Raw genomic sequence first — 24,199 nt, forward strand, 5'->3', positions numbered from 1 at the left:
GTTTACAATAATCTAAACTGCCACAATAAGATCACTGAAGTATTCAGGTAGTCATCATTTATAAGACATTCTGTATTAAAAGATGAGCCTTTACTCCTTTAAAGATATCCCAACCAGCATATATGAATCACAATAGTTTAAGTAGTAGAGCCTTTTATGCAAACATATCCTGTTTTGCTGCCTTGCTTTTTCATATGGTGTGACTCTTTTTGTAGTTAGCAGAAGGAAGTCATGCTTTCTTGGGCTGATTCCATGGGAGTACGCTAGCCACAATTTGAAATTATACTGTCTAACTTAAATCTGAGCTGCAGCATACTCTAATTCTCTAATTTTCAAGTACTGTAACTGTACAGCTTTACCAGATGCTTGCTTGCTTGTTTTATTGTATTGTGTTATTGTATTGATGTGAGATGCCTTTGCTGCTAAGGAAGACCAGGACACTGAAACAACTTACCGAGTGTCCCAGTTATTTGCAAGTATACATCAGCTGTACATCATTACAATTTCTTTTCCAGATAAAGGCTGTCTAATGAATTTTCTGAGACTGCCATGAATAAAAAATCGTTATCTTTATGGTTTTTCCTGTTTTCTGTAACTCCAGATCTCTCCTCTAGTTCTTGTAGCAGTATCACCTGGAGTGGTGAGGTTGGTTTTCCTGCACAGTCTCCCATGAATTCAGGAGTGCAAGAGTTCTCTTGCTTCCGTTGAAGTTTCCCTTTCGGAGAGCTCTAACAATTGGGAAGGATTATTAATACACCATAGATCTTCTCTTCACGCATTTAATCCATGTTTGTGCTTAAACCACTGCAAGATGTTGGGACCAAATCCCGGTGCCCCTGAAATCAACAGATATATTTATCTCTGATCTCGGACAGAGCAGTATTGTCCTTTAGGATCTACAGAAGAACTGTGAGTGCAGAAGAGATTATGCTATTCACATAGGAAACAGGGCATCCAGTGGTTCCTTGGTAACAAAATATTTCAAGTGCACTTTGAAATATGCTAACTTTTATTTATTTTTGGCAGAGAGAAGCTAGTTCTGTGCGTCTCGTTGCTTAGGTTCAGAGGAATGTGTAGTCTTTGTAAAGCTGACCTGTAATTACTTGAGAATTTGATGAAACAATACAGGGATTGTTGTGGGAATGTCTCCAAATGTTAAAAGTCTGCTCTGCAAACTTTGTACCAGAGCTTTCTATGGGGAGACGAATCAATGTTGTTAGGAGATGGTGCTAGTGCATTCAGTTTGTTTACTTTGGTTTTCTATGTCTGCCTGCCTTCTCAGAAAACTTGCTTGGAGCCAGACTGTAGCAGCCCTCTCTCTGTCTTTTCATAATTGATCAGGGGATGACTGCCTTCCCTGAGGGTTAAGACGTGGCAACTTTTTCTGTTTGCTCAGCATCTCAATGCAGTAGTTCAAACATTGTTCACACCAGCTGGCAGTGTAATGCCATATGCACATCTTGTCAAAGCAACTGTTGTCATGGATACTAGAAACTATCTTAAAAACCACCTCATTTGAGTCTAATCAAAATTGTACCTTTCTTTATCAGTTGAGAATCTTTATTATTTTAGGGAACATTGATCAAATGGCATTTATTGCGGTATATTCCATCTACAGTATGTTTTAATAGCATAGGTAATAGTGTGATGTGTTTTAAAGCTGTAACTGCTATTTACTGAACTGATTTTTTTTTAAGGGGGGGGAGAGAGTTCTCCAGGTAGTTTCAGTGGAAATGTTTTGAATTGTTTGGGGTTTTTAATTTCTTAGTAAATACCACTTTATAACATTCGGCATTTTAAAAATGATTTATAGGAAAAATTAATTTAGATTAGCCTTCTTTGGGTAAGTGGAATGTTTGTTTACATTTCATATGTTTAACTGTGTTTTGCTGAGTTGGAATGAAAACATAAAATAAATGAAAACATTTTCTATTTTGATTGGGATACTGTCATCCCAGAGTCAGATCTGGTTGGTTGAGTAGTAATTTCTTTGTTCTCTGATTTTCCTAAGAATGCAAATGAAAACCACTCATTTTTATTTGGCATTAAAATCACACTTTATTTTGTCAAAGGAGAGGTTTCTCCTTGAATTGTAAGTACAAAAAGTGTTTCTAATCTTCAATGAATATCCTTATTAATTCACTTTCAAGATAATCTGATGTTGATTTGTCAAATTTAATTACAGCTTCCGGTAACACTTGAAGTCTACTTGCTTTTGCTTCAAAATTCTAATATGAAAATGCAAATTGAATGATAATTTGCAAGGGAGTGGGCATTTTAGTTGAACACTCAAAGACAAGTTCCTTGTGGAAATGAGGCTATTGATGCAGTTTATGATTTTTCCTCTTCAAGCACTTTAAACAAATTAACTTTATTTCCTGCAGGATTTCATGTACATTCAGAAATTCTAGTGAAGTCCTATATGTGTACTTTCAGATGATTTTTTTAAATGTTTTACGTCAAAAACAAACCGAAGTCTGAAATCTAGCAAATACAAATTGAATAGGAGGAGATTGCATGTGTTCGACTGGACTTTTACCTACCATTAGCAATGAGTAACTCATCTCTTTCTAGGAACTGGTGGAAATTATTGACTTTTTTTTTTACTTTTTAGGCACTCCAGGCAGCAAGGCAGCTGCTTTTACAGCAACAGACAAGTGCACTGAAATCTCCTAAGGGCAGTGATAAACAGAGACCACTGCAGGTTAGTAAAGTATTGTTGCTTTTGGAGCCTTACTCTCAGGGAAGAGTGCTGTGCTTGCTCACAAGTGAGGTGTGTGTGGGGATGCCTGTGCTCTAACGTTTTCTATGTGCACAATCACATGCAAGAGGTTGCAGGCTTGTGTGCTGGTGACTTCTCATTCACAGAGAAAATTCACTGTAAGTTACAAAAGCCTTTCATGGCTATAGATGCTTAAAATGTCTAAGACTAAGTCTGAGTTCAATAGCTATGGTATAAATTAATTCTTTATAGACATGTAACAAAATTGGTATGTGATTTTTACACATACGTGGATTAAATTGTAAAAATGGCTGCGTTAAGACTAAGAGTAAAGCAGTATCAAGAAAAAAATTGCTAAATAACTCATCAGTACTATATGTAAGTGACAAACAGGGAAGCATTCAGAAACTACCAACACAACTGCATGAAATTATGAAAGAGCTGCTTCTGCCATTTTAGAAAAACATATGTCACAGAGTTTCACACTGGGATGCCATTGGGCTTCAGACTGTGTTCAGGTGAATAGGAGTTCCCTTACTGAATAATTATTTTAAATGCGTTATGAGTAAAACTATAGATAGCATTTTATTTTTGAAAAATTTTATCTGGGGTTTGTTGGGTTTTTTTTGAGGTTTTAGTTCATTTTTTGCTAATTCATAGTTCCATATGAAATTACATTCTTCTGACAACACTGGTTCTCTCATTGTATATAGACCAAATATGAGTGTTTGCTGAATTAGTCTGTTACAGACAAAAGATGTACATGAGAGACGATTTTATTTTGTTCAGAAATAAAAATTATAGCTCCTATCATTCTCTTCCTCACATCTATTTCTCTGGGTGAGCCTTTATCCTCTTGGAACTTCCCGTTTTCTGATGGAGTAAGGCGGTTTTATCTCATTTTTAGTTTTTGTCGTGCATAATGGAGGACCCCAGGCACCAGAACTTATCTTTTTCTCCACCAGCAAAATGTGAAATTTGATCACTTGCTCAATTTTTGTATGTAATTCACATTGTCTCCTTTTCTTTGTGAAACCTTATGGAGCAATGTTGGACACAGCAAACAGTTCCACATTCCACATCAGCTCTCTTCAAATATACTTTTAGCGTTGTATTTATTTGCTCAGAACCAAACAAGAACTTAGGGAAATGACTAAAGAAAATGGAAAAAAGAAAGCATGTCAAGTTGGCATCTTGCCATGCTGTAGCTGTAGTCCAGTCCAGAGGCGTAGGAGTCCTGGGACCATGTCAGCTTTCCACTCTTCACCCTTGACTTTGCTCTGCATTACATATCTTCCTGGCTGAAGTCACACCAGAAGAGTAGTTGTAAAGGCAGCAGCTTATGAACGATGTTGTTTTTTAAAGTTTTTGGAAGTGGAATTGGTGATCTTGAAGGGCTGAATAATGGAGATGATTAATTTAATGAATACTGTGAAAGTAGTTTATTCTGCCAGCTCCTCACTCTGAGAGATAACATGGGCTGTACTAGGAGTGTACAAGGTCCGGACGTTAAGGGAAGTATATGAAACAGGAAAAAACAGTTATATTTCTCCAGTATATGTTTCCCAGTGAGGTTAGCTTACTTTAATACTCCAACTTGTAAACTGGAGCAGTTCAGGAGCTACTGACTTCTCTGTTCACGTTCTCCACCCATTCGTAAACCTTTTCACAGCTGATGTGAGATCAGGGTGATCTCACAGATCTCACACAAAGATGTGGGGGTGCACTATTTGTTGTAGGCATTGATGAAAGCAGAGAAAACCATGTTTGGAGACAAAGTCAGTCATTACACAACTGAGAAGACGATGAGGTGAGGAGAGGGCGTCTTGTGCTTTCCTACTCCCAAAGCACTAACCCTGGCATGATTTTTAAATGCCATGGGATGGCGTATTGTAGAAGCATCCTGTATTACATGTTTGCTGGGAAGAGTCAGTACCTCCTGAGTCACACTTGCAAGGCAGGAAGAAAATAAAGCAAATAATTTTCTTTTCAGAATTGTTACATGCTCACTAAAGCCAAGATTATTGCTCATGTTTCCAACTTTTCCTTCCATGATCAATGTGTACACAGTGCCTCTTATTAGCCTTGGACACTTCATTTGGTTCATTATTAAATGAGACGAAAATGAAATTTGCTTCCAGACTTTGGTTTATGTATCAAATACCATGTAAATTCAGGTATGAGCACAAACTCCATTTTAATTTTCTTCTTTTGTGAAAAGGATGTATAAAGGTTTTGAAAATGAGTCCTTGGAGCTTTTCTATTTCTACCTTTTATTGTTACTACAGAGCTGTTCATTGTTCATTAGGTAGTGGAAATTCACATTTTGAGCGTCGTGATGCCTGTTTGACCAAATACTGTAATATGGGTCATAAAATTGTACAGTATTATTATTTTATTATGCCAAATTTAATCGTAACTTTAGCCAAAATTCCCTAGCAGTAGGAATTGCTAAATATGTATAAGCAATTTGAGGTTTATAAGACAAAAATACTTTTGCTTGTGTTTGTGCTTAAGGAAACAGAGTCCTCCCAATACTTTAAAATACTTTAATATTAGTGTATTTCTAATTTCAGAGTAATTTACTGATCTGGCAACTGGAGTTACATTAGAACTGATTCATAAATCTAGTAAAAACCTAATAAAACTTATAAAACTAGATCACACATCTGCAGGCAAATGTGGGTGTTAGGTAAGCCTTGCTTTTGCATCTCTCATGTGCTCCATATTTTGATGTAAACTATTCTGTTGCTCCATGTGCCAAAGAAGAATAAAAATGGTATTAATTTCAGTGGCCATCTTTTCATATTGGATGGATATTTGGGGGAAAGTAGCATATGGTATTTTTATATATGTTCTCTCTGTTGTTCCATAATGCGTCAAGTATTTTAGTGACTTACAGCACCTACTAGCTAATCAGCAAGTTGAAAGCTTATTGAAGAAACCTTCAAATTTGTGTCCTCAACTTTGCAAAAACAGGGTGTTGGGTAAGTTGTCAAGTTCTACTGTGCTTTACAGAGGGGATGGTTTTAGAAAACCGCTGGGATTTTCCTAGAAGAATTTGAGTGTCTTTTATATCCTTCTCATGAAAAGCCTTATTAAATTTACCGCTAGCTATGTGATCTATTGTAAAAGAGGAATGTTGTGTTGGCAAATGTTTCTGGTTTAGTTTTTAATGCAAAAGTTACCTGGATCTAGTAATTATTTTCGGGGGGGAGGTTTATATTTAGACTGTGAGTTAACAGAATACCTGCAAAAATTGCAGTTTAGAAAGACGCTTATCTTGATCTGCTATTACTTTCTGATTTACATTTTCTGGGTTTCAGACTGCAGATGGCATAACCATTAGCATGTCTTATGCAAAACAGGAGAAAAACATCCCATCTGACAAGCCTGAGTACCAATTGTAGTAGTTATTTTACTTTCATGTATAGATATCCAAATAAATGTATTTGAAACATGTTTATATGTGCCATTCATTACACTGATGCACCAATTGAATGGATCCAATCAGTACACACATTAATTAATGTCATATTGCAGAATAGCTAAGGAGGGTTTGTGATGAGCGTTGAGGATAATGTTAACCTGCATATATTGAGATAACAGCATTTACTTCTGTACTGTGCATCCTGGAAAACATATTGCAGTAGTAAGGTTAATATTTCTGTAGTCCTGGTTTTTGATTGAGAATATTTTTCTTTTCTGAAGAAGCTTTGATTGTGGTAATCTGTGGTGAAACGAGCTGATTGTTTTCACCGATTTCACCCCCTATTACCACATTTCTATAGTAGACGTAATAGGGAAGATGTCACTTCAGCTCTTAGAACCTGTAGCTCATTCTCCTATGGCAGAAAGTCACTGTCCTTATGGCCACTGAAGAACCTGGTGCCGTCTAGTCTGAGTTTTAAAACTGGCAGCTTCATTGTTCTTGTTACACTTACAGTCATGAGCGAGACTTGCGGTTCTTCAGCAACTGTGCAGAGCACAAGCATAACCCAAAGGTAAATGCTGTCAATTTGCTGCCACTGGTGGGTGGTCGTGTACAGCATTGCAATTATTTCCCTTCCAGGTAGGCAGATCTCGGTGCTTAGGCTAATCTGTCCATGATACACATACTATTGTTGGCTGCATAGCATAGTGATTTAGGCAGCTAGTTAGAATTTTATTTGTTTGCTCTAAGAACTATGAAAAGGCTGTTTCTATTCCCTGTAATGTCTCTAAAGAAGTGGTTTATTTTCATAAAGTCAGACTTTGAACTTTATCCCAATTACAATAAATAGGAATTTATCTTCAGTCCCACAAGTTAATATATCTACAATAAATTGCTTAGTTGTTTTTTCCTTCATGCTGGAAGATTTGTTGTTCCACATCAGTACTAATGCATTCTGTATGAGGATGGCATGTCAGGAAATCATGACTCCTGGAATCAAAGGGTTAAGCTCAGTGTATACCAAGCCTGTTGTATAAATATCATGCTGTGTGGAGTGTTGAGTTGTTAAGGTAAGCTTTGTTTATTTAGCATGAGCACTTCACTGAAGTGTAATCATTTGATAAAATTTGGGAAAAGTAAGTATGCATTTAAGTTCATTGACTTAATTTTATTGCATTAGTGCATAGTATCAGAAGAACCACTTTTTAAAGACGTGCAAAATGCAAAATTATAGCATGAAAATTTCGCATGAAAAGATACTCATAATCTCTTTTAACCTACTCTCTTTGCCTTACTCTCCCCTAGTTTGATCATCTCCCTTTGGATCTTCATGTGGGTCTGAATTTAAAATTCATTGCACATAATAAATAAGCAAACATAACATTAATTTTGTAACTTTTAATTACTTTTTAAAACATACATAAGGAGATCTTGAGAGGTAAGGAATTGGGAACGTGAGGAAAAAGAAGCAAAAAACCCTGCTTTTAAATTATACCCTCTGACTTAATGCTCACTGACTGAAACCATGCATGCATAATGTTAGCAAAAAAATCCCATTTTAAAAACAGAAAAAAAAATGTTATGGATGTAACTTACATAGTTTTCTTTGCATTACATTCAACAAAAATAGAAACAAATCTAACTGGTCTAAAACTGTCTTTGCAAAAACTGCGTGTTACATATTTCTATTTATCTAATGTGTGCTGCTAAGCATAGGAAGTAGGAGGATTTTGTACATGCTAGAAAGCACTCATTTAGAAAGATGCAAATGCCTAATATATAGTGTAAGAGAAGAGTAGTGATAAACAGTCTTTTTCCCTCTCGAGTATAATTCTGGAGGAAATGTGGCCTACATATAAGCAAACATTGAGGCTTGGGGTAAATTAAATTTGGAAAATAGCTGCTGGAAAATCATAAGTCCCATTTTCCCTTGTAAGTCTGTTAGGAGGAATATGCAGTTATCCTCTAAGGTGCAGAAATTTGCATCAGTGAACCCACCCTAAAGACAAGGATAACCCCAAGAGATGGAAAGAAGGCAAAGAGTTATTTTTAGGTGAGTTGGGGGGGGAGGGAAAGGAGAAATATCCATTTTCAAGCTTTCATGGTGTAGAAAACAGGAGTTCCATTTAAAGTAGGGAGATAAATACAGTAATAAAGAAAGAAAGATGGACATATTTCATTGATTTACAGTGGAAGTATCTGTATAGCAAAGTTGCTGGGAAGTCCTTATTTATATAGATACAAGTCTGCTCCAGGGGCTTACGTCCTGTCTTTGAGAACCTCTTTTACTCATGAAAACCCATATTTTGCATTGTGTGCCATTTTGCTGTAAAATTTTTCAAGAATAGATCTAGTCTAAGTCACTTTCCACTCTTGAAAACTTCCAGTATTAAAAAATACATCTATAAAGAAAGTGGCACTAGTTAGTATGGTTTCCTTTTTACTTTAAAGTAGTATCGGTCAACTTGAGGTATTATCTCATATTGATAAAGCAGATAGTTGTCATTTTCAGGTACATAGAATAGTACAGCTAACCTTATGTATGATCTTTGTAACATGGAAAAATTCTTGCTAGTAGCCTTCTAATGGAAGTTATTGCACAATGGCTTCATCTGTATCTGAGAGGGAAAAAACTAGCTGGTGCAGAGCTCGCATCTTTATCCTGAAAATATTGTTGCAATATTGCAAAATATTTTGGAGGTAGAGGAAAGAAATATTATGCAAGTTCTGTTTACAGGTGTTGAATATGCACAATACTAATTAGGATTACTATGTGGTCAGGGATTTCAGGTGGCCTTTTGATGTTAAACATATGTCTGTGCAGCAGTCTGACGTGTCACTCCATTACCGTGACTGTCAGGGAATCATTTGTCACCTACATCACTACCATGTCTTTCCTTTTCCCCTTTCTCTCTTGTTGGTTCTTGTACTTCTAGAGGATTGGGAGGAGAGGGGAGAACACACACACTCTGGTTCTTCACTCGGATTCAGAAAGGCAAACCTCCAGAGAGAGTGCCTAGGTCAGCAGCTGGCTTTTACATAGCAGACCAGCAGACCCATCTTTCTTTAATGGTAGAATCTCCAGCCTGTCTCATACCAGAAAATATTGCCATGCACGGGATGGATGGACTGGTTTTTATGTTCTCAACTGTAGGACTCTCCAAGTTTTACAGAGAAGTTTCTTTGCCTTGCTTGATCACCTGGAAAGCTCTGTCCCCCTGCAAGCGCTCCCGGTGCAGCCAGTGTGCACGTTCATGATTGCTCCTCTTTGGGCTGCTCCTCTGCAGTGCTGGGAGGTGTAGGTTTCCTTGAGCCACTTCTCCAGGCTCTTGCAACAGGTTGGATCAGCCTGATTCTCTTACCAGCTGGCTCACTGCCCAGAAAAGCTTGTGAAGAGCTGAGAGAGAATGTGTGAATGGTTCCCCACTCAGTGTGCGGCTCTATTAAAGGGTGTGCTCCCAGGCAGGGCCCTAATTATGCCAGTTTAGGATCGCATCCTATTAGGAGAGCAAGGCTCTCCTGATACTCTTGAATTTGAAAAACACATTAGTGTACACTGATTTAGAAATTACCAAAGCAGGAAAAACAACTGAACAAAATATTCTGTGAATGCGCTAGAAGGGTATAGATTTTAAAAAATTGTTTCTAGTTAAATTACTGTGAAGGAAAGTTCTTTTTTTTCCAGAAGGTTTTTCATTTCTTCATGCAATTATAAAAGCCAAGGAAATTTTCTACCAAACCCAAAGTTCTGTGACTAAATAATGGACAATCTTCAGTCAATAGTGGCAAATGCACGTTTCCACGTGAAAATCCAGTCTCCCTCCTTTAGCCATTCAAGGCATTCCTTGTGCAGATTACTTCCCATACTTTTTTGTTTCTTAGATTAATTTTACTTTGTGAACTAAATACTTGTCTTGAAATTTTCACATCATTAGACAGTATTTTGTAGTTTGTGTGTTAGTTCTCCAGTTGCTTTACCTAGCAGGGGGACTTTACTAGGGGTGTGGGGAGCAGGCTAATCAGGAATTTGAACATACGCCAAGGTCACCATAGGTGTTAATTTTAGTTTAGCTTCGCTTATGCTGTACGCATGTAAAGTTGAATTAAAAACTGTTAAAATTATCCAGATGAACATGCATAAATATTACACTGTAATGCTAGAGGAAAAAGAGCATGTGAGCATGTGTGCTGTTGAAAAAGCAATCACACAGTGGAGTGGAAAAGCACATCAGTCTATCCTATTGGAGAAGGGGGTTGTTCAACAATTGCCACTTTGATGTTCTAGGTCTTTTTATGCCTTCTTATGCTGCTAATATAATTTTCTTGAGACAGACAGATGAGGGTGTTATGAAACAGAATTAATGGTGAAAAATTTACTAAACACTACTTCAGTGCTTTACTACTTGATTATGTGAAGCTTTGAAAAGCAATTGTACAATAATAATATGTACAAAGGAAACTGTATGGTGTGCCAACAACGTCAATATTCTTCAAGGATCTTACCGAGAACCTGAAGTATAACTGAAGAATAAGATTTTTCCCTAAGTGTTCCCAGTAAATTTCATGTATTCAAGAAATACGCTTTCAGTTGGATAGAAAAGACAGCCGACGCAGTATTGAGGGAAACCAATGCAGTAACCCAACATATTGAAAAAAAACCCCAAAGTCTACCTGTACTCATAGAATTAATTCCAAATTGATGCAGCTGTAATTTAGTGCCCAGATAGCTATGGGCTTGATTCTTGAGAATAATCAAATTACTAAATTAAAGAAAAATACTTCCCAATATAAGATATGGTGTGGTGTGAACGCATACTCAAACCAGTGCTTGTTTCTGTTTCCAGAACAGTTTAGGATACCATGGAAAGCCTCAGTTTGAGGGCATAGACTCTGAAGTAGAAGTAATAACACAAATTCAGAGGCAAATGGTGATTAACGTTTGCATATATCTCTGGATTAGAAAGGGTTGAACCCATACTCCGGGTGAGGAAGAAAAAATGCCTAACCAAGCCTGCCATAACAATAGGAGACATGTATTTCACCCATGGAAAAGAAAATAGGATAGGGTTCACAAGAGGGTTGGGCTTTTGTACAAGATAGGTGTGTTTCAAGAATGTAATTTAGAAAGTAAATTCTAATAAATTTTAGAAAGTACAGCAAAGTACTGGGTCATGTGTTTAAAAACTGAAAAATACATCTTCCTTAAGCTTATGTCCATCACTTAAAATGGAAAAGGAAGAGAGAAGCTCAGTGTATTGGTCACTGTATGACTCTGAATGCCCAGTGATATAACATAGGTGAGAAAAAATAGGGAAATATTGATGCCATTTTTAAAAGGTATCTTTGAGACCTCATCAGGAGTAGTGGGAGATACGCAATCCACCTAATTTCTGGTGCCTTATTAGTGTATTAGAAGTGTGCTCCATATAGGTTCTGTTGAAAGATTCAGGGTTCTAGTACTGACACTGAATTTCCATGAAGTGAAGCTGTCTCACTGTTTTGATTATGGCTGACAGCTTAGCACATTTGCTATATACCTACAGTTAGGTTATGTAAATTCTATATACATTTTTATGATATACAAGTCCATAAAGGTTTCATTCAGACTAGATGCATAGGCTGAATGGTTGTAATTGCTCTGGCAGTTTGAGTCAAGAAGCAAACTTGAGGAAAGAGGAGGCATCTTTTATACTTACGAAGTGCAGTGTTAAACAAGGGAACAGGTAGCTGAGCTGAGCATGAATGACCTATGAAACAGAAAGCTTTTCACTATGCAGAGAAAAGAATTTCTGGAACACTCTTGTAGTAGAAGTAGTGGAAGGAAGAGCCACCTCCCATGCAGAGTACTTACTTTAAAGATAAAGCTTGACCAGCTTAGACAGGGACTTTCATGATGTGAATTACAATAATAAAAATATTGAAGACTCATAAAGTCTATTCTAGTCCTGTGCTGTTGTGGGCCTTTTAGTTTTGGTTGGTTTTGGGTTTTTTTTGTGGTTTCTTTTCTTGTTGAAGGTGGAGAGCCATTGAAGCCAATAGCAAAATTCTAGGAAACAGAATAGTGTGCAGATTTTTCAATAAGCACATTACACCATATCAACAGATTCATTTTTAAAAGGATTTCAATGCCACCTTAAAATTACAGCATGTACATGAAATGCCTTAAAGGACGTGACACTTGATTATTTTTTCAAAAGTCAACTTTATTTTCTCTGTATTTATGGCATGTTTCATGAACAGAAAATTCTAAAGACTAGATAATAACTGGCATTTAGTAAAATACAGGTGACATCCTGAATTCACAATATATCATCTGTTTAAATTCACTATCAGTATATGACCATTTTGGATACTTTAATTCTTACTTGTTAGTTTACAACAAAAGATAGTAATTTCTATGAGCATAGTCTAAGTAGCTGTACCTTTCACATCTTTTGACATAGCCTGTATTTTTTCAAGTTATTAGAAAAATGTATTGACTTCATAATTATCAGTAAGACATAGAAGAAATACCACTGAATTAATAAATATGGACATTTTTAATTGCAAGGCATTCATTCTAAAATGAATTTTCTTTTCTCTGCAATAAATATACTGAAACAAGAGGCAAGATTTATTTTTCTAAAATTAGTTTTCTTTTCTCTGCAATAAATATACTGAAGCAAGAGGCAGAATTTATTTAAAAAAAAATATTTTAAGTACTTTTTCTTCCAGAAATGCGCGCTTCCATAATGTTTTAAAGTGTTTATAGTGTTGAGGTGATTGTCTCATGGTACCTGAAAATAAAGTCAATTAGTCTAACAGCCCACTTATGAGATCATTATTTTTGCAGCCATTTTAGGGCTTGGCATATAATATGACCCAACAAGTCTCAGAGCCAAGATTAAGAGAGGGGGCTCTTTTCCACATTAAGAAAAGTCATACTAGTTTAGCATCTTACAAAATAGTTTAGTCTAGGAAAATGTTTGTTTTGGGTGGGGAATACTTGTATAGAGTTCTTTGAGTGAGTATTTAGTCATCGTAATTTGACTGGGGTGGTACAGTTTGTATTGTAATACTCCAGCCATACCTCTAGAAGCAAATAATTATAACTTTGTGTATGATTCTTTAGAATATTTATAGTTAACAAACATAAGCGCTATTGTATCAGACTTAATCTTTGTAATTAATGTCCTAAAATACATCCAGAGATAATATTGTATCAATAGCTGTCAAGGCTGATTTCTTAATCCTCCTGCGTTTCAGTAACATTGTCAAGATAAACTGAAATAGTAAAACCTGCCAATTGTGTAGAGTGCTTGGACTGTCGAGGTAAAATATTTATCAGATTTTGTTAGATTTATCAGATCTTTTCATTTTTTGGACTGTAAGTATAGTAAGAGAGGAGTTACTAGAGGTACTTTTGGAAGGCTTGACTACAGTAATAGCATCATCTTTAAAATAAACTATAATGTAATGAAAACTCACAAAAAAGATTAGATAATGCTTTTATTTTGTGTGGAATTGTTTAGCTTTTTAAAGTGAGAACCCTAAATAATTTTGGTGTTACCAGAATTGGACCCCTTCTTGTAGTTAAGGTAGGATCTAATGTATCAGAAATGTTGATGCACCACATCATTTACACAGAAATTATTTCTCAATTAAACCTCTGTGAATGTCAAAGGGTTTAGGAGGAACTTATAAACAGAATCCTATTTCGGCAAAGAATCCTTGTTGTTTAAGTCACTTTTTCCCCCCATGAAACTTTCATCAGGAATTCTGAAAAGGTTTTGAAATCCTTTGCTTTACCAGGCAGAGTGTTTTATACTTTCCTTGTTTTTTCCTTGTAGAGTAAACATAATCAGCCTTTAGAATGGTGCCACAAAAAAGGTACAAGAAGTTGTTCATCCTATTTTAGTTTGGGAGATTCAGTATTGTGATTTTCATTTTGTGACATATCAACTTTGTTAGTGTTATTATTAATTATTAATTAAAGTGTGATTTACATGAGAAGGGTATCCTTTATAGGATCAAAATTAGTGTGCTTTCTCTCTTAGAGAAAACAATGAGGAACTGTTATTTTTGACAAATACTGGTCTAGACACTTGGCTTGACTAGCAGTCCACAATCAAGAAAACATGAATTTTAAACTTCAAATGCATTAGTTAACATCCTCAGTATTGATATCATTGTTAGGATGAAACTTTTCTTTTACATACTTCTGATATTTTATTATTTTTACTATTGTAGTTATGAAAGCTTTGTGTTAGAGATTTGGGTCTTCCTGTATTAATAACTCTACAAAATGTTAATGTGAATCAGATTTCCAGAGAGCATACAGTGCATTCTGGCAACATTAACAGAGTGCAAGAAAGAAAAAAGAACTGCAGAGACACACAGAGACATACAGCATTGACATACCCATTGAAGTGAGACTGAACAGCAGGCAGCAAGTTTATACTCATACATCTTTGAGTGTATTTCATGCCCAACTGTGTGAACACAAGGTATAGTTATACATTATTTACACCTTTCAGGACATACCAAAATCCATTGGCTCAAGTTTTGAATAATATTGGGTAAAGGAGAAGGAGATATGATCCGTACAGATCCCAAGATATCTCTGCTCTTTTATCATCCCTCCAGCTCTTCTAGTCCATCTTTTGTCGTTTATGGCTGCAGGGTTGCCTTTTAGCTACAGTTGCAAGTGCTGAGGGTTCACAGGATTTAATCATTCCCTTGCAGTTGGAGCAGTAAAAGACATGAAATTAAGCTAAAAAGATGATGTAGGTCTTCAAGCCAAGCTCTAGAGCAGATCTGTGCTGCAAGATGTTATGGATGCTAGATATTTCAATTGCCTCAAAAATCAAGTGAACCGATTAATGGAAGAAAAATCCATCCATACAATTTCCAATTTTCATAGTCTCTAAAGCCCAAAATGCTGGCATGTGGCGAGTGGCCTGGAAAAGTGTCACTCCACTGTATGGCACTGTGCTCATTTACTCTTCTCTGAGCACTGAGTACTGACCACGGTTAGAGGCAGCCCAGTAGGGTAAATAATCATTTGGTCTAATTCAGTGTGCCATTCTTCTGTCTTTTCAAGCAACATCTAGAAACCAACATATTTTCCTTCTGAAGACTCACTTTTGGTCATCCGAGTGAACTTGACTTTCCTCCAAGAAAAGCCTGGTTCTAGCAGAAAACTTCAAACTTTACAAATCTTAGTCCATTGGACTTCTGACATCTGTTTTTGGTCATGCTTTAAAGAAGAAAACCTCTAAAAATATCTAACCTTCCTCAGTACAACCTCTTAAAGAACACTTCTCTTTGTGACATGACACTGACATCAGGATGACATAGTAGGCATTTTGCTAGTCACAATTACTCTGCATTGTGGTGGAAAGATTGGATTAAGCTGATTAAGCTCAAGGGAAATAGTTGTGTCCTCAAATGATACCAAGCTACCTAGCCACTTGCTAACACAACCAAGTCAATCAGATGCTCGATGTGTTATGATCTGAAAGTGATACAAAAGGGACCTTCTGAAAGGGAGAGGATGTACCTGAGTTGCATTGGGAGCAGCTATCTGGCTCCTCCGTGAGTTTGTAGCTATGTTCTTACTTCGACCATGCAGGCAATGAAGCCCAGATTTTAGACTCCTGGTTACATATACAGGACTGCAATTTCCCTCCCATTGTATGGGAAGAGGATCTTCCAAATTTTATGTCTTTGGCTCCCATTCAAATAAGCCACAGTCAATAAAAAGGAGAAAAAGAAAGTGTGGCTGCCTTCTGTGGAAGTGAGGGGAGCATTTTAAAAAACTGCAACACAATTTTAAAGTTAGTTCCATTCTTTTGATATATCGTTCTATCATTTGCCATTAAGTTGGTGAAAACAACCATGAAATACAGTGTTAAGGTTAGGTATCAAGGTTAATTTTAATTTTGATGTGGGGTGTAGCCCACATATAATCTCATATCAAATGCTGCTATGCAAATAGGCAAAATAAAAGTAAATTATTGATTGTCCTGTTCTGAAGTAAGATTAATTTCAATGTTAGAGAAAGTTAAGTAAATCTGAGGTAAAAGAACATGACAAGGAATAACATAGTGGCAGGACACAGACCCAGCTTGAGATAATATTTATTTAATTTCAAAACATGTACAAAACTAAATCACAGCATAAATAGATTGCATTTCTTAAAATCAATGAGTTGCAGTAGAAACAATAGTCATAGTTCGTTTATGTTTAGGAAAACTTGAGGTTCTTTCTAACCAATACAATTAATAGCTTTACAAGGTGTATAGGTTGCAAAGTGTTTGTTGGTCATGGTTATCTACCGGAATGGAAGATAGTCACTGAGACAATTGTGCACTTGAAGTTCTGTAGTTAGTTTTTATACTCAATCCAGTGATTTATACTTGCCACTGTATGCAAAATGTAGTTCTCCCTAACATCAAATATATTTTTTAAAAAATTTAAAGTAAGTTTTCATGAAATTACAATACATGATTCATTCAGGAGTTACAGAAATTGGATAGACAAATTGGATAGACAAGGGGCTTCCTTATGATGAGGTAAAAGCGAACAATCTGGCAATACACAATTAGCACTGCAAGCCCCTACAGCCCAAGAAAGTCAATACAAGCAAGGGTTACTGCTGTGCTGCCTACATGGGAGCTGCTACGTTGACTCAACCAACATAAGGGACCGTGTTTAATTCCATAAGTAATAGCATTGGATAGTCATAGTGTAGTATTTGTGGCTTAAGTTACACCTCAGAACTTCAATTGTATGTCAGTGTAGTTTGTTATGGTCGGCGCGTTGTCCTTGATACTGCATATATGTTTCTTTGATTCAGACACTCAGTCTCTTTCCAGCAGCTTACTGAGGTGTCAATAGTTGCACACTATGAGGCTGCTTTTAGGTAAAAATTCAGCAATGAGATTTCTTAAGACACCAGCAGAACTACCAGTATGAGTTGTCTTTTTGACTGAAGACAACTGTTTCAGAGGGTGTTGCCTCACTGCTGGGGTGCCTTGCCTAAAAGGTGATTATTTGGTCTGTTTGGATGTCATCCCAGGACAGGAGAAGAGGTAAGAAATGAAGCAGAAAGGTACTTTAAAATCTTGAATATTTATTTCAATATGCAGTTGAGGCTTTTTGGTTGTAGTTAAGATACTCTGTTTCTGGGTATACTGTGTTGCTAATTGAAATACCAGGTATATATTTAAAAACTGCTAATTCAGTGTAAATCTTCCATATATTTGATCTCACTGAGAACAATTGTATCCTCTCTGAACAAAGAAGTTGTACTAGGCAGTGGTGGGAATTAAAAAATATCTCGCGTTTCCTTTTTCGTAAGACCACTATCTATGTTTCTACTCTCTGAGACATCCAAGAGAGAAAAAACTACTTGATAAGGCCACGATAAAATAGCTCACCGTAAGCATAAGACATGTATGAAAGCTTAGAGTATGATCTTACTCCTTGGGGGTAATTTATGATTTACATCTGTAGTTCCCTGGGTCTTCCTTCACACCCTTTTTGTAGATCGGAATAACATTGGCATCTCTTACATTGAGGCTAATTTTGGATAAAAGATTGTGATAATTTTTCCACTGATCAACTCTCCCTAGTATAGTCATCCATCCCCCTCTTCCTTTGATAAGAGTGTTTATCTTTGTGAAAAAAATATGAAGGGAACTGAAGACCTCATCAGGCAGAGTGGCTGCTTTTGTAACACCAATGCAAAAGTGTGCGTACGGAAACTCCCCAGCAATTGCTTTCAAGAATTTTCTGAGTTTTAAAAGGACAGTACAACTTTGCATTTGGAATGAGGATGTGTGAGCAAATTGATGTATGCATTGTGGTGTGTCATTTGATGTAAGTATCATGTTTTTTAATCTAACATTAGAAGATTCTCAATATGCTGGGCATGTTATCCAGCCTCTGCATGTTATTATATTGGTAAAATTATTTTAAAATACATTTGATGAGATCTTTGTCTCTTATTTTTTATTCATTCTTTAGCAGAATCTTGGTTTCTATTAATGCTTAACATCAGGAAGTGGTTTTGTTCCAAAAGCAGGTGTTACAGACATACAAACCTTGGTTTAATGTGTTTAACTTTGTTCTTTCTTCTTTTTTTCTGTAAGTGTGTGTTTAATTCCGTTATGCAGTATCTCAAGGTATAAATATTAGATTAAATGTCTGTCTGGTTGGATAGGACAACAGGAAACAGTGGATGCTTGCACTTTCTTCTGCTATATCAGCACAGAGGGTTTGTGAGTCATTTGACTCAAATTTGGTGATGTTTCTTAGTGTGCTTTATACTGTGCTCAGCAAAGGCTGATGCAGTATCTCATGCAGTCAACCTATAAAATAATGTTAAAATACAGAGTTTGTTTTATTTATTTTTGGCCTGAAGAGGCTAAATATTTGATGGAAGAAAGAAATAGGAAGAAATTTCCCAGTCCAGAATCCTGCTAAGTCACCTGCTAGGAAGTGCCAGACATCTGTATCAAAATAAATGATTCCCAGGAGTTATGCAGTGTGGCCTCTGCTTCACATTGTAGAATGTCTTTTACAAAATCTCTTTCTTTTTTTTTTAATTAGAGGAAATGATAAGTTACAATTAAGTTAAATGTACACATTTTTAATATAGAAAATTCTCAAAATCATCTGGGTTATTCTTTGCCCATTTTCATTTCTGATGACAGCCTACAGTAGCCCTACATCATGTCCAGGCTGTTTGTCATTTTTCTCTGCTGCAGTTCCCAATTTTGCTGACAGTTAAGATCCCCACTTGTTTGTGCTGTTAGGCAAGAACTGGAAAAGCAGTGTCAACTCTGGTTGATGTGACAGCTTCAGGCTGATACCATGTTCTTTGCGACCCTGAAAGAATCATCAGAAAGTACAATGTTATCTCTGTTTCTCTTATATAGAAAAACTTCTATACGCTTTTTGGTAGCCACCAGAGGAGCTGGTATTCCATGTTACAAAGCTACTGTGACTAGGCAATGGTTCAGTGGCAGTGGCAGCGGGATTGTTCAAACCTGGGCCTCCAATTTATAACTGGACTTAACTTTATTTTGGTGATAAGTATTTCAGGGTTAAAACAATATTTGATCATGGGTCCCAGGCTAAAAGGACATCCAGTCCTAGATCTTTGTTCTGAAGCACAGAAGAGCTTCCTCTCCTTTTAGTACAACCATCAGATTAGAGATTTTAGAAGACACCCTAGACAGCACACAGGCTCTGTAATGGGTTGTTATTTTTCTTGTGGAGGCTATGGAAGGAAGAGCCTTGGGTTCTATGTTTGTGCTTCTGATTATTCACCGAATAAGAATTTAGCTTTAGCATTAGCGTTAGTATTTAGCGTTTTGCATTTGGTGTTATCCTTCATGATCATCACCGTATTAGGCATGTGTGATGTATTCAGTTATTTCCCACATGTGCTGCCTTTCCCTCATCTTTCTCTCAGTTTGAATGAGGTTAATGTTACAGAATGGGGCCTAATGACAGTCAGAATGCGTAGGAAGAGAGTCAATGTATTAAATTACTCAATTATTTCATGTTTGTATATCAAAAAAGGAGCAGCATACATGTAGGAAGAATGTTTTGTTAGTGTGAACTGTCGTCTTGAATTGTCAGCTGTTGTTTTGTTGTTCCTTTTATGCTGCTGGTACAAAACACAGTTTTCTAAAAAGTGGAAAGCACTGAATTCAAAAGCAAATGAAGTGGTGACCATTCAGTCTTATTTTGCCAAGAGCATAAGAATTTCATTGGCAGACTTTCATTGTACTGTGTGGACTGGACATGTTTTTAGCATACTTCACAGAAGGTGTATCTAGTGCAGTAAGCTGTAAAATGTCAAGTTACTATGTGTTCTTTATCTAGTTGTGAGAATGAAAAGCTCATTGTTACAGGAAACAGAGTAGAAAAGCCCCCCAAAAATGAAAAGGAAAAAAAAAGGCATTTTAGCCTCTGTGTGTTATTTCTGATGAATATAAATTGTCCAACCCAAAAGCATTTTTTAATGGGTTGATGTAAATTCAAAACAAACATGCAAACAGAGAGAAACAAAAACTTGATGAGAAGGGTTAGTGTGTTTACGTGACTCGGTGGCATGTTCAGATTATGTGGTGTGACTTGTTCTGCAGCTGCTTCAAATTAAGAACAGGTGTAGGAGGCAGATTATGCAAATACTCATATTAATGTAATTGTCAAATTGGTGTGTTTATCACTGTACCTTTAAAGAGAGGACCATACTCTTATTTTACATGTAAATTAGCTTTATTCTCGAGAGCTGCTATTGGGTAATGAGCTTATAAATGAGACATTTCTAGCATATGGTGAAACATTTCTAAAATGTGACATTTTCTTGTGTAGCAATTTGTTTTATATATAGTATAAATATATTATAATCTGCTTTGTCTTCTTTAGAAAAATAAAGCTATGATGCAGTTTTAAAATCTTACTCATTGAACTAATGAACTCATATTTCTTTACTTTTTCTTTCTGAGCTCGTGTAAACCTTTAGTTGGACAACTTTTGATCTCCTTCGACCATTTACTGTATATTTACAAACCTTCGTAGACTTTATGCCTCGTCTGCTTTAAATCTTGAAGAAGTACACATTAGAGGGAAAAAGTGTTTGTTTAAAATTGATTTTTTACTTTCTAAGACTTACTCTCTTTAAACAATCGTAAATTGGGTATCCGAGTTAAATATATGTTTTTAAACATTATTTACCTCATATTGCTAGTATGCATAGATTTATTAATGATTGGCTGAGCTTTGTGATATTTTTAGATCAGAGAGATTTGGTATCAAAGGATGTCCAAAAATAAAAAATTATGGGAACTTTTATTTTCTCCAATTTTAAGAGTTATTTATTAATATGGACCTAGTTAACAAAAATTGCCCAGTATAAAAAAAATCACAGAGCCTATGATTCTGTTTTAGTGTCTTTTCTTGCTTCCATCTTTTGCACATGACCTTGATTAATAATAATTTAAACTGTTAAAAGAAAATACTAGGTACTAGTTTTTTGTATAAAAACCTATATATATGTATGCATATACAGGCCAAATTTATATATGCTGTAGATGAGATAGGCTGAATATTTGAACCTGAGCGTTATGCACTGTGTGGGATGCTGTCTGCTGGGAATCTGGGCCAAACAGTTGAGAAAATCCCTGCTACTCAGGAAGCAGAAGCTGAGGGCACCAGCTGCCAACAACTGACTACAGGGCAAATAAGATTAGAACAAGGTCTTTTTGCTTTTCTGCTTCCTATGGCCATGGCACAGGTGGGCTGTACTATTTATTTTCAGGAACAAAAAGAAAATCCTATGTTGCTTTTGGATACGTTCCAGGGAAAAAAAAAAAAAACAAACAAAATCCAAAAGACAAAACCCCACCAATCTATAATTACTGAGTTCAGTGTAACACTCAACGACATCAAATTCCTTCCTATTCTTTATCCTCAAAACTCAATTGGTAACTCTGTGAGAACAACCTAAAAGGTGTGAGCAAGACGTTTAAAGAAGACAGCTATTAATTCATTAGAGTTATTTTTCTCTAAATCACCCTTCAAGAAGGAACAGAAGGGGAGCAACTTTATTTTTAAGATGGAGCTTTACCCTTTAGCAAATTATTTAAGATTGTCTTTATTTCCGTGGTGCTTAACTGGTAAGTGTTTGCTTTACAGCCTGCTAGCTACTTATAAAAATTTTTCATTCAGTTATTAGTACACTCTTAATGGAATGAAAACTATTCAAGAAAAAAAAGACTGGCAGGAACTTCATGATGTAAGCCGCAGATGAGAAAGCTTTTCTTTAGGGTTAGCCTGACTGTAGCACTTTACAGTATAGCCATCAACCAGATAAAACAGCAGTCTTTTTTTCTAACAAATTTGAATTATATGCATCATTTCAGTAGGATGTTATTGTGGGGTTAATTATCTTTGCATTTAGAAAAGTTTTTACTTCCACTTGACTAGCCATTGGAGATGTTTGCATGCAGACATGTCAGTCAAAGCTATAAAATATAGGTGCCCTCCAATATCATTTAGAGCTCCCCATAGTTATGCTTTCTATGTCAGACATAAATCAGATGCAATGTGGACATTGTTGCACAAAGAAGGTGCATGTGTTGGAGAACTGTGTGATTCCACCACCTTTACCAACATGGCTCTAAAACAGCCAGGAATCTTGCCCAAGCTGTCTTGGCTCTGTGAAATTTCTCATGGACTTCTATGGGAAGTCTTTTCAGGTTAGGAAAAAAAATAAGCCTGAAAAGTGAGCAAATAAGCGCAAATAAAAACACAAATTAATCCCTTCCAGTCACGCTTATCACTGATTCCTTTTTAACCATTTTTGTACTACGTCGTTGACACAAACTTGCAGTTATTTCTTAATTTTTTTGTAATTATTTTGGACTAGGTATTTACTTTTACATTATTTTGTTAAGTGTATGGCTCTTCTGACTGCAAGCTTTGGAAAACAAGGAATTTGAACAGATGAGTTTTTAATAAGCCTTTTTGAGTTATTAATGGAATGAGAGATTATTTCTCTTCCAATGCCTTGGTCGTCTTCCACAAGATGTTCCAGAGGTGGATGGATTACAGCCATATGCATGCCTTTGTACACTAGTTTTCTTGCCTAACGTTCTGGGAGCAAGCCTGAGTAACCAACCTCACTTCTGCTGTTCTTGGAGGAGTTACTTCAGTTATTAAAATAGGACAGGCAAAATTCTTGCATATTTGTGTCCCTGTTCTTCTCTATAAGGCCAGCTCTGAACTTGATTTTAAATATATTGATTTCAAATAAAAGGATTTTTTTAAACTTTAAATAAATATTAAAAAAACCAACCCCAACAACCCCCCCAAAAAACCTACTTCAATAGTGTTTATTATCTTTAATATATACCCATTTAAGGCAGCATATTTATATGGAGTACCACCAATTTCCTGGGCCATGCAGCAAATCATTTAAGTAAATAAGACTGGATCTGAGCATGTTTGCGTCTCATTTACACCATAGTAGTCCCCTAAGTCAGGACAGTTGCTGTTTACATGCACAGGCCATGATGAGTGTTTTCTCTTGGGTAGAAACTTTGGAAAGTGGAGGAGGCTTTGCCTTTTGAGATTGGTATTAGCTAGAGACAGGGCATAAGTTGAGGTGGAGATACTGGTAGTTTAATCAGCTTCTCTATTAACATTTGATTAGTCTTGCTCACACATGGAGAATTAAATTGGTCATTGAGTTGGAGTCAGGAAGAATCTGATGTCTGGCTTAGACTGGCAAGGGTGCTTTGGAGTCTTGCATTCTCTTCTGCAGTAGAAAATAGTCCATCCACTCATGTAACCTAAAAATACTGCTAAACAGATTCTCTGATGTTGCTGAGAATAGCCTAGCAAAAGAGAGATTAGTAACTCCTTTGATTGGTCTTGCACTCTTCTTGTACCATATCATAGCTGTGGTCCTTGATGAGAGTCTACAAGTTGTAATAGTGTCTTAGGAAATGTGAAATGGACATTTCATGGACCCTTCTGCAGTCTAGCTTTATTGCCTTGAATTAGGGAACTAGACCCCGCGACAGTATTGATCTAACATTCCTAAATGGGAATTAAATTTTGAATGTCTGAAAAATGAACTGTAGGCATATATAATTGATAAAAATTAAAACAAAAGATGTAGTGCAAAGTCAGACAGCTTATTATATACCTTTTATCGATCATTCGTTATGCCTCATGCTGGTTATAACACGTGCAGCATGCATTCATATCTACAGATCCATATGAACAGATTTTATTTCTTTCTGGAATGGCAGAGTAGGTTATCACTTTGCTTAGTGTTTATTTTCTTCAGTCATTCAGAAAATAAGATTAATGATTTCGGTAATGTGGGAGATGCTATTTTCATTCCGTTCAAGGGTTTTCCTGTGCCTATATTCAGTCAAGATCTCCACTCTGTGTCTTATAAAGGGATCACTGTCTTGTCATCCTTTAATCTTCTTGTGGCAGAGGTATTTGCATTGCTACTCTTTTTCACTAAA

At 36.2% G+C, this 24,199-nt stretch overlaps 1 protein-coding gene across 14 annotated transcripts in view; it reads left to right on the plus strand.

Moving 5' to 3' along the window:
* The window catches only part of FOXP2 (forkhead box P2), a 440,819-nt gene that overhangs the window by 308,370 nt on the left and 108,250 nt on the right, over positions 1-24,199 (plus strand). For all 14 annotated transcript variants that reach the window (XM_075081092.1, XM_075081101.1, XM_075081089.1 and 11 more), the window contains one exon: positions 2,615-2,704. In XM_075081092.1, coding sequence (XP_074937193.1) covers positions 2,615-2,704 — 90 coding nt within the window. Of the gene's footprint in view, positions 1-2,614; positions 2,705-24,199 lie in introns of those variants that run through there.

The sequence above is a fragment of the Phalacrocorax aristotelis genome, chromosome 1 (genome assembly GCF_949628215.1).
Source record: "Phalacrocorax aristotelis chromosome 1, bGulAri2.1, whole genome shotgun sequence".
NCBI classification, from domain to species: Eukaryota; Metazoa; Chordata; class Aves; order Suliformes; family Phalacrocoracidae; genus Phalacrocorax; species Phalacrocorax aristotelis.